Source organism: Tupaia chinensis, unplaced genomic scaffold, assembly GCF_000334495.1.
Source record: "Tupaia chinensis unplaced genomic scaffold, TupChi_1.0 Scaffold000231_2, whole genome shotgun sequence".
Classification (NCBI taxonomy): Eukaryota; Metazoa; Chordata; class Mammalia; order Scandentia; family Tupaiidae; genus Tupaia; species Tupaia belangeri.
Window position 1 is genome coordinate 2,344,790 of NW_006159707.1, and position 11,456 is coordinate 2,356,245.

The 11,456-nt window shown below is 43.5% G+C and overlaps 1 protein-coding gene across 1 annotated transcript in view; it reads right to left on the minus strand.

Annotated features, from left to right (window-relative positions):
- PRKCB (protein kinase C beta) overlaps nt 1-11,456 on the minus strand; it is a 396,523-nt gene that overhangs the window by 62,672 nt on the left and 322,395 nt on the right. The window contains exon 13 of the mRNA XM_027771796.1: nt 6,784-6,957. Coding sequence (XP_027627597.1) covers nt 6,784-6,957 — 174 coding nt within the window. The remainder of the gene's footprint in view (nt 1-6,783; nt 6,958-11,456) is intronic.

The window sequence follows — 11,456 nt, forward strand, 5'->3', positions numbered from 1 at the left end:
CCTGCTGGTGAGGTCCTCCCTGATGAACTTATCAAAAATAGCATCTCTCTGCCCTAATCCATCCATCTCTATCCCTTCTACATGTGTCATTATTGTCATTTACCTGTCTCCTTCATTAGAATGTACATTCTAAGGGAATGTGGATTTTGACTTTTATTCCCTGATGTACCCCTCATGGTGCTGCAGATGGAACCTGACACAACAAATATTGATACTTATTTGTTGAAATGGTCAATAAGCATTAGTTCCTGCTGTAGACTGGCAGTAATGCTCCGACTCTGAAGATATTATCTATTCAGGGACCAGCAGTTGGCATAATGGCTATGCCGCTGGACTCCCATGTAGTTGACCAAGGTTCTAGTCCCGGACCTGGTGACTTAAACTCATGCCAGGCATGCGTGCCCAAGATCCTGAGAGGAGAATGGAGGAGAAGGGATTGTGGCGTGGCCATCCCTCTTGGGGGGTATTTCTCACTTTCTGTCTCTCTGTCTCTCTCTCTGTCTTTCTGGTGAGCACACACGCCCTATAGTAAAAACCTCTCCAAAAAAAAAAAAAAGATATTACCTATTCCAGCCCAACTGCCTCTTCTGGAACACTTGACCTCTGGGGGTCAAGAGTACAATGCCTGAAAAGGAATGTGAGAGAGAAGACTGCCTTCACAGCGCTTCCCTGGAAGGGGCATGGCCTCCCTGCCCACCTTAATCATGACGCACATGCAGTGCTCCCTAAATTTAAATGATCACTCCAACAAATAAAATTCTTCCCTGATCCTTGCAATATTCCTGTAGAATAAATGGCATACCTTTTACACAGTAGAAAGAATATCCAAAGAACCATTAAGGGAACCTGGGCCCAGTGAGCCCTCAAGTGAGCCTTGTCTTACCAAGTGTATACCCTAAGTCATTTTATCTTTCTTTATTCCTCTTTTCATTTTTTGGAGAGGTTTTTGCTATAGGGCGCATGCTCTCGCCAGAAAGACAGAGAGAGACAGAGAGACAGAAAGCGAGAAATCACCCCCCAGGGGGATGGCCACACCACAATCCCTTCTCCTCCATTCTCCTCTCCGGATCTTGGGCACGCATGAACCACAGTCGACTACATGGGAGTCCAGCGACATAGTCATTACACTAACTGCTGGTCCCAATCATTTTATCTTTCTGAGAGCCAATTTCCTTTGAGCAGAAATGTAAATAGTAATACGTATAGTGTTCTTGTAAAGACTGGACATCATTGGAGCCAGCTGGTAGTGTGGTGGTTAAGGCACTAACTCCCACATGGTTGACCATAGTTCAAATCCTGGACCTGGCGTCTTAAAATAGCCCTGGGTGCATGTGCAAGTGTGCCCAAAATTCAGAGAGAAGAATGTTGGGGAAGGGATTGTGGCATGGCCATCACCCCCGGGGTGGAGGGTGATTGCTCATGTTCCCCTTCTCCGTCTCTCTCTGGCAATTGTACACACCCAATGGCAAAAAAAAAAAATCTAATAAAAAATTAGATATGATTGTGAAAGTGAAAATATGTTTAAAGAATTATTTATTTAATTTATCATTATTATTTACTCTAGGGCATGTGTGATCACCAGAGAGAGAGAGAGACAGATGGGGGTGGAGGGGGAGTAAGAAAGGAAGCCACCAGGTCCAGGACACGAATCACAGTCATCCATGTGAGAGTCTAATGCCTTAACCTCCACACCACCTGCTGGCCTCAAAAGTGGAAATATTTTATAAACTACAAATAGGAATGAATATGAAGTTAAGGCACAAGAAGGATGAGCCTAAATTTACATTAGGATAGCAACAGTTTCCAGGTTTGGAGTTCTGGAGCGTTTTGCAGAATAAATCCCAGCTCCACTACTCACCAACTGTGTGATGTGGCATGAGTTACTTAACTTCTCTGCATGTCAGCATTCTGATCTGTAAATTGAAGCTAGTAATAAGTCCTATCTAATAGAGGCAATGAGAGGATAAAATGAGTTGATACAGCGAGAGAGCCTATGGTAGCACCCCACACATGCTAAAGTGGTCATTACTGTTGGCTGCTGCTTTTTCGTTCTTGTTTGTATCATTATCATTGCTTGGGCCCTCTCGGTGGTGACGCATCATGGTGGACAATGCTTGGGCTCTGAGCTCCATGGGCCAATGACTAGTGCTGTGTCTTGAGAGAACTACCATGCATCCCTGATCCATAATCCTTTCACCTACATAATGAGATGATAGATAATCTCTGCCACTGTGAGATTTTTGTGTGGCTAGAATGAAACGATCTTTTTTTTTTTTTTTGAGAGATTTTTGCTATAGGGCGCGTGCGCTCGCCAGACAGACAGAGAGAGACATAGAGACAGAAAGCGAGAAATCACCCCCCAGGGGGGATGGTCACGCCGCAATCCCTTCTCCTCCATTCTCCTCTCGGGATCTTGGGCACGCACGCACACACACCCGGCGTGAGTTTTAAGCCACTTGGTCCAGGACGTGAACCACGATCGACTACGTGGGAGTCCAGCGACATAGCCATTACGCTAACTGCTGGTTCCTGAAACAATCTTTTTGAAGACCGATGCATGGGAGATGCCCCAATGGAAAGTCAGCTCTGTTCTAGAATGGGGAAGCCGAGGGATGGAGGCATGATGTGGCTTTCTGAGCAGGTGAGAGATGAGCAAAGCTAGGCAGAGCTCAGGCTCCTGGTGAGGATTCCACCCCAGGGCTGTCAGGTGGAATGGCAATTGGGTGATTCACACTCAAAAGACCTCACAGTATAGCAGCACAGTACAAATCCCCTTGGAACTAGACTGGGCTCAAACCTGGTTCTGAAATGTACTAGCTGTGTGGCCTCAGTCCCATTGCCTATGAAATGGAGATGACGTTAGGCGTTGTCATGTGGCTTAAAATGGATAGCCCTGTGCCTCACATATAGTAGGCATTATTATAAGTCTTTGAAAATAAAAGTAATTTATGCAAAATTAAAATATATGTGCTTAGCCAGGAAAAAAAAAAGGGTGAGAAAAAACTAATTTAAATTGGGGCATTTCACTCAATGAGCATATGTGCCGAGTGCAGGTGAGATGGAAAGGGTATCTGCTCTTCCCTCAGCTGGCCTCACTTGGCCCCAAAAAACCTCTTACTTGCAGCGAGTGCATCTCTTCAAGTATTTTTTTTTTTCCTCAACAATTCAACACCTATAGACGGTATAACTATGTCATCTGATCCTCAGCCAACGAGGAAGTAATCTATTCCATGCCTGGCCTTGCTGGATTGGAGGGCTGAGCCCTGGTCTCCTTCATCCCCACACAAAACACAAATCCACTGGGCTCACACATTCTTGGCTCTCATGGCCTTCTCTCTTTTTTCCTTTATTATTATTATTATTTTGACAGGTCTCACTATGTTGTAATCCTCCTACCTCATTCTCCAGCTGAGACTACAGACATACTCTACTACCCAGCTCTTTTTTTTTTTTTTTTTTTTTTTTTTAAGCTCAGGTTAGCCTCAAGCTTGTGATCCTCCTGCCTCAGTTCTGGAGTTGCTGGGATTACAGGTGCACACCATCAAGATCAGCCTTTAACTCAACTGGAGATCGAATCTAGGACTCCCATGTGGCCCCCAGCCTGCAGAACAGAGTCTTAGCACCATTGACCACTGCAGTTGGGCCTCTTGTAGCCCTTAATCTCTCTTTCCTGGCATATGACAGCTCCTTGAGGGAACCGGAGCTCTGTATATGTAAATGCAGTCCTTCCTCTATAATTCCAGAGAGTGAATTGAAATACAGAGGAGTGACGTGGCTCAATATTAAAAGTAACCTCAAAACTACTCTATGATTTTTAACTTACAAAGGTACTATACTTTAATGAACATTAGTCACAAATGACTCATTTCTCTTAATCTTAACATACCCAGTAGAAATGAAAAACCACTCTTCCAAGTTAGTACAGCCTCTCCTGTGAGAATAAGGTTTTCTTAGTTACTTACCAGACTGAGACTATTCTTCCTTTGGTGATCTCAATGACTCAATTTGGAGACCACCAGTGGAACAGGGAAAGGCAAGAGAATGGGAGAGCCCAGAGATTTAAATCCTAATTCTGTTCCTGCCACCACTTGGACACCTAAAGGCCTTAGTTCCCCAAGGTATGACTGGACATTTAAACTAGTAAGATGCACCCCCCTTCCCGGTCTCCACCACATCCCCACATCATGGAAATTATCATTCACTTAATATTTTTCTCTATATTGACTCTTTTCTTTTACTCCCAAGTTTTATTTGGAAAGCAAACTTCAGTCACTTTTGGAGTACAATAGCAAACCAATTCATTACCTTGAAAGTTGCTAAATGAAAGAAAATAATCAAACACTTATCTTGCCTTTCCTACATGAACTGAACCACCAAGAAACTAAGCAACAGATGAGAGGACACTCCTCTTTATAAAAGCATTCCAACTAATAAATGAAAAAGAAAGGCTAGATTAGGAAATCACCATCTCGCAATCCCTGATGAATGAATGGATCTAGGTACTGAAACTCAGGTGCTGCCAACGTCACTAGGAGAATCAACTGGATATTATGTGCCTTTGGATGAAAGAACACACCACCATCTACACTCTTGACAATGGGACTAAAGCTGAATCTGACCAAGCCTGTGGATCCAGCTGTCAATTTACAGGAAATACAGAGAACAGAGGAAGTATGTTGAGTGTCCAAGACTGTGCAGTTGCAAAACCCAGACTGCAGGGACCTGCAAATGGTGTAATGGTTACATTGCTGGACTTCCACATAGTCAACCATGGTTTGAGTCCCAGACCTGCTGGCTTAAAACTCATGCCAGGCACATATGTGTGTGTGTCCAAAATCTCAAGAGGAGAATGGAGAAGAAGGGATTGCAGTGTGGCCATCTCCCCTGGGGCAGGGTTGGGGGGGGGTGGTGTCTTGCTCTCTGTCTCTTCAGTGATCACAAGCAAAAATCTCTCCCTTGGAAAAAAAAAAAAAAAAAACAAACTTGGGACCAGCAGATGGAGTAATGGCTATGTCGCTGGACTCCCACAGAGTCGATGTGGTTAGAGTCCCAGACCCAGTGGCTTAAACTCACACCAGGTGCGTGTGTGTGCGTGCCCAAGATCCGGAGAGGAGAATGGAAGAGAAGGGATTACAGAGTGACCAGCCCCCCTGGGGGGTGATTTCTCAATTTCTGTCTCTGTGTCTCTCTCTGTCTTCCTAGCAAGCACATACACCCTATAGCAAAAACCTCTAAAATCAGACTAACAACAACAACAAAAAAACAGACTGCAAAAACACCACGGGACAAACAGGCCAGGATCTTCAGCAGATGAAAAGCATGGAAAGGAGGGAGGGGGACATCACTAGATTAAAGACTTAAAAGACACATCAAATGAAATGCAAAATTTAACAACATTCCATCTCACATGGGGTTGTGCTCTTAAATCAGCAATATAGGTTAAGAACTGTATAAAGTCAAACTTAAAAAAACCTGAAAAAGCCCTTAAAGCATCTTTAAATTACTAGGCCATTCACTCTTAGAAACCACTGGGTCCAGGACTATGTGGGAGTCCAGTGACATGGCCATTGCGCCCACTGCTGGTCCTTGTGATGGTTAATTTTATGTGTTGGGGCTGGCGGGTGGCGGGTGGTGTGGTGGTTGGGGGTGTTGGGCTCTCGCAAGGCCAACTGTGGTTCGAGTCTTGGACCTGGTGGCTTGCTTTCTCACTTTCTCTCTCTCTCTCTCTCGCTCTGGACCTCTCTGGTCAAAAATGTGAAGGTGAATAAATAAATAAAGTTTAATAAAAGAAAAAAAGAAAAGAAAAAAAGAAGCCCCGCAGGCAAGAATTAACTTTGTACCCCTTTTGCAACTGGGCTCTGGCCTGTCCTTCCTCAAGTATGGTAGTCAAGGTCTAATTTAAACAGGGAAAAGATAAAACATTACTTAAAGAGAGGCCTCTGCCCTCATAGATAGAGTTGAAACCACAGTCAATAGCAGATAGTGAGCCACGTTCCTTTGTCATCTTGGCAGTCATGACACTAAGTTCACTGGGACACCACACCCTGCTCCTGGAATCCTTGGAGAGCTGTGTTCTCAGGCAATCTCCACCCTCCACTCCAAGGAGGGTCCCACAAAGGCCTCACTCAGGCTATCTGCAGAGATGCACACACTCGTGCATTTGTCCAAAGGGTGGAGGGCTGATTGTAACTATCCCAGTGAAATGAGTTCCTATCCCCAAATCAATCTTGCTATCAGAAAAAGACCCTACTCTGTTGGTTTTAAAACCAATTGCCATGGACCAGCAGTTAGTGTAATGGCTATGTCGCTGGACTCCCACGTAGTCGACCGCAGTTCGAGTCTTGGACCCGGTGGCTTAAACTCACGCTGGGTGCGTGTGCATGTGTGTCCAAGATCCCGAGAGGAGAATGGAGGAGAAGGGACTGCGGCGTGGCCATCCTCCCTGGGGGGGTGATTTCTTGCTTTCTGTCTCTCTGTCTCTCTCTGTCTGTCTGGCGAGTGCACACGCGTGTCCCTATAGCAAAAAACTCTCCAAAAACAAAACAAAAACAAAAACAAGACAAAAACAATTGCCTGAGTTCCTCCTCTCTCTGAGTTGAAATAGTACCAGCGGCAACCTCAGGAATTCTCATTGAAATTCTCTAGGCCTAGCATCTCTGTGTCTAGAATAGGAAGGCTCTATCTCTTTGGGGTGGGTGCTGTTGGAACAGCTTTGGCCAAACCCTGGAGGTAGAATACTGAGGGCCACCCAACAAGTTACCATGGCGCCACCCAACAAGTTACCATGGTCTGGAAGCAGGAATGGAGCTGGGTCAGGAATGGCGGTTTCCCTGGCAGGGCCAGCACTCGCTTCTCCACCATGGTGCACTCCACGTCATCATCCTGGATCACAACATCCTTCTTCAGGATCTTCACAGCATAGAGCTCATCTGTGCCTTTTCGCTCTGAGAGCATGACCTAGGGAAGAGCAAATATATCAGAGAAAGCTAAGGGTAACTGGTGCTCCTTCAAACCTAATTCCAGCTTTGCATGGATGCCCTCCGTGCACTTGGAAATAATAAATCATGTCCAACAGTTGACATTCTGATGGCCAAACCCAATCAACAGAGGATGACCTAGGAGAGATGACCAAGGATATAATCCTTTGGGGTAGGTACCAATGCCCAGTACAGATTGCTAGAATAATAACCCTACAAGGATAAGTATCTTTGCCTGTTTTGTTCCCTGGTATAACTCAAGGTACTGGGTTTGGGGTACCTGTTCCATTATTCAGTCAATTATTTAATGTTTATTAAGTGTCTCTAAGCACTGGAGATACAGCAATGCAGAAACAGACACATTCTCTGACCTTGAACTCAAGAGAGGAAGAAAGACTGCAAACAATTGATTACAGAGATGATTAACATAATTATTAAATAGCCTCTCCTCTTGTCTTGAGCTGTGGTCATAGTCAGGGCCAGCTAACCGGGTGGCTCAATACACCATTATTTTCATGGTTGTGACTAGGCCAGAGAGAACAATGACCAACAGGTACTAAGTTCAAAAAGTCTCTTAAGAAGTACAGGTAAATTAAAATTTTTTTAAAAATTAAAAAGTTAAAAAAAATAAAAAGGAAAAGAAGTACAGTTAGGACCACATTACAGAGGAGCCTAGTCTGGTCTGGGGGATTCTGGGAAGGCTTTCTGGAGGAAGAAATAATCATGCTGATATATGAGTACTGTGTCAGGTATTTTGCAGGTAATAATATGAATCACTATTATAGTTTTGAGTACTTAGAAATAACTGGTTTCTCATGTACTTTGCATAATACCCTAGGAAGCAGCTATCATTACGAATCCCCTTTTATACAAAACCAAGGCTCAGAAGGGTAAGTAAACTGTTACACCACAAATCCATTTAAGGCCAGGACCCAGGATTGGAATTAAGGTCTACCGGACTCCAAAGTTTCTCCCTTCAAATGTTCTCCTTTGGCTCTCCAGAAGAAGCCTGTAAGAATTTAGATGGTTGGGAAAACCACACACCTACTCACACCTGCTTCTGCTGGAGGAACAGAGAATACAATAGGGAGCTGGAGCCAGAGGGGCTGACACACAGAATGTTTAGAGGCAGGAGGGCAGCTCAGCACACTTCACCTCTTAGCCTCCAGGTGAGTCTGACCAGACTCAGGCACAGATGCTTCTACAATAATTCATGCATGTACACACAGAAGTATCCAGACTGAGCTAGTCACACATGGCATTCCTAATCCTACCACCTTCTATCTCATCACAGCCAGGAATGGCCACAGGCAGTGCAGACCCAGGGACTTAAGCAATTTTGAAAGGAGGAGACTCCTGACACATATTCCCACAGTGATAGGACTTTTCTTAACTTTTTCTCCCCAGTACCACAATGAAAACTAAGAGCTGCCAATCTGGGTCCTACCTGCTGGGCACTTAATCAGTCATTAAAATAGACCCACCAAGTTACATAGCAAGATAGAGCTAACTCAGAGTGCTAGAATGTGTGTCTTCCCACTTCTGTATGTTCTCTTCCTGGTACCTAGGGGGCTCTATTTCCTTCGCTAGCCCTTACCAAGGCAGAAACAACTCAATCTATTTTAGGCAAGATGGCGATGGGGTTTTCAAATTCTAGAGGAAGCTGGGACTGAGCCATGTGCAGGGAGGTGACTAGGTCAAAGAAAAGTGAGGGACTAAAGAAAGGAGGAAGAAGAGGTTTTGGTTGAGAAGATTCCAGGGTCCAGGGCAATGGGCTCAGTGCTGAGCTGTCCTTGAGTGTGGACACCCTCCCTAGACCATAGTCACTGATCAAAGCACCAGCCAACATTTCTGAATACTGTCAGTTGTCCCCCACCAAGAATAGAGAAGAGGGGTCCTGAACCCTTAAATATGGATGCAAGTCATGATAGGACATCTTAGCTTTCAGTATGGAAGAGAAATAGGACAGAATGGCTCAGATTTTCCCCGTACCAGGGACAAGAGTGCACATCCTACATCTGCTTCAATTATTCCCATTTTATAGGTAAACAAACTGAGGGTCAGAGAGATTAACCTGCTTGAGCCAACGATTGCTCTAAGAATGCAGATCTGACCATACTACCTGAATGTTTCAAGTCCTTTGGTGGCTCCAGAAAGCCAAACAACTCCATGACCACATCCTTGTTCTTTTTTTTTTTTCCTTTTTGGACATTCTATGCCCACTGCCTGCGAGGTCCTTCCACAACTCTTTTACTGCCTAAAACTTTATGATTCAGTTTAGATGTACCTCCTTCGATAACCTCCGTTATCCACTTAGACATATCATCCACTCCTTCCTTTGGGTATCAGGACTACTGTGTGTTTATGTCAGTTACTTTAGCACAGCCTTTTCTGAACTTTGATCATTCATGTACCCGTTCTGCATTTTTTCCTACCACTTAAGTTGTTATTTGTTCAGCATTTTTAAAAACCTGGTCACGGGGGACCAGCAGTTGATGTAATGGCTATGTCACTGGACTCCCATGTAGTCGACCACGGTTTGAGTCCCAGACCCGGTGACTTAAACTCACACCAGGCACATGTGCGTGAGTGCCCAAGATCCCAAGAAGAGAATGGAGGAGAAGGGATTGTAGCATGACCATCTCCCCCCGGGGGGTGATTTCTCGCTTTCTGTCTCTTTGTCTCTCTCTGTCTTTCTGGCGAGCACATGTGCCCAATATCAGAAACCTCTTAAAAATATTTTTTTTAAAAAAAAACCTGGTCACATTTTTATTTAACTAAATTTGTTTGAGATGGAAACTATATCCCCACCACTAATGGCAAGTCAGTAGCATCAGTCATAAATGGAAGACAAGAATAAAACTAAACAAAAGCAGAGTGGTGCTAGTAAATTCTAGCTTTATACTGCTGATGGCTGAAGTTCTGAGCCAGGGCCTGCATTTTCTCCTTGTTAAAGGAAAGGAATGATATCAGTAAATATTAGTGAGCATATTGTCATCAAATGTGATTTTCTTTTTCAAGTAATTAGGAAACTAAAAGAAAACATAGAGAATAACCCTTCCACGATGTGATTTAATTTTACTTAATATCATGTCTATTTACCACCTAGAAAAATCTCAAGTGCTAACTGAAATCATCTTGCAAATCATCAACACTATGTTCTCTACACCCTAGGAAATTATGTTGCATTCATACAGATTTTATTTTATTTTCTAATCAACCACCAGGGATATGTGAAGATTCCCAGTGCTGTGCCCTATCCTCAACAACTTCGGTACAAGGAAAGGAGAAGCCAAAACCAAATAGCACCTTTAACATCCTGGTAGTAGGACACAAATGACCAAACTTTAGGAAATTGCCTTATACTGGTTGGGAGAAAACAAGATTAACCCACACACAAGACAGTAATGATTGAGAAACAGAACTTAATTGAATTCTAGAACAGGAGTCAGTAAAATGTTTCTGTAAAGAGCCAAACAGTAAGCATTATAGGCTTTGTGGGGAAGTCTCTAACAACTATAACCTCTACGACTGTACCAAGACAATAGCCATAAACAACACAGAAATGAATGAGTGCACTGGGTTCCAATAAAACTTTATTTACAAATACAAACAGTGGGCTGGGCTCTACTAGTTTTCTGATTCCTCTTCCAGAACATGTGTTTCAAGAAATATCAGGAAAAATCATTGGGAAATGAACCCTAGCATGCTTTGCATTTCTTCCAACTCTTTGCTATTGGAAAAGCCTTCTGATTGAGGACACACTTGACCACAAGTGACTGAATTAGAAATAGATAAGCTGAGCCAATCAGATTTCTCTCCTAAGAATTAGGAATTAGGATACTCCAAGGAGTCAATCCTTGGCCCCTGAATAAAGGACACACACAGATCTGCCTAGAGCACCAGATGTGTAGAAATGAAAGGGCAGAGAAATGAGCAGGGAGCCTTGCTTTCTGGCTCCCCAGTCTCCCATGAGGCTTGGTGATTTCCTGTAAGAACCTCCATATCCCTCTAATAACATTGTTTATATTTACATGTTTCAATGTATTTAAGTACCTTAGTGCTTGGATAGCTCAAATTCTTAATAAAAATTAAAATTTCAGGAAGCCAAATAGCATCAGGTTAATACGTGACCCAAAACAAGGGAAATTCTATTCTTTACAAAGGATGGCACATCTCGCTTATGTTGTAATCACGTTGGTGATACCGATTGCAGTACCATCTCTCTTTCGGGAATATGTCTGTGAGTTTACATTGTATTTAGCACATTCACCCACCTTGTTCTCATCACCAGGTATTATCAAATAGATTCTTTTAATAAGGTGGTTAGGAGCTGTCAATATGTAAAACAGAATGTTTCTATCCTGATTATCCTAACACTTTCCCAGCTGTCATTAATAAGGGTGAGGCGGGAACCGACCTCCTCATTCCTCTTAATATTCTAATTAAGCTTTCTCTTTTCCATGGGAGTATCTCTTT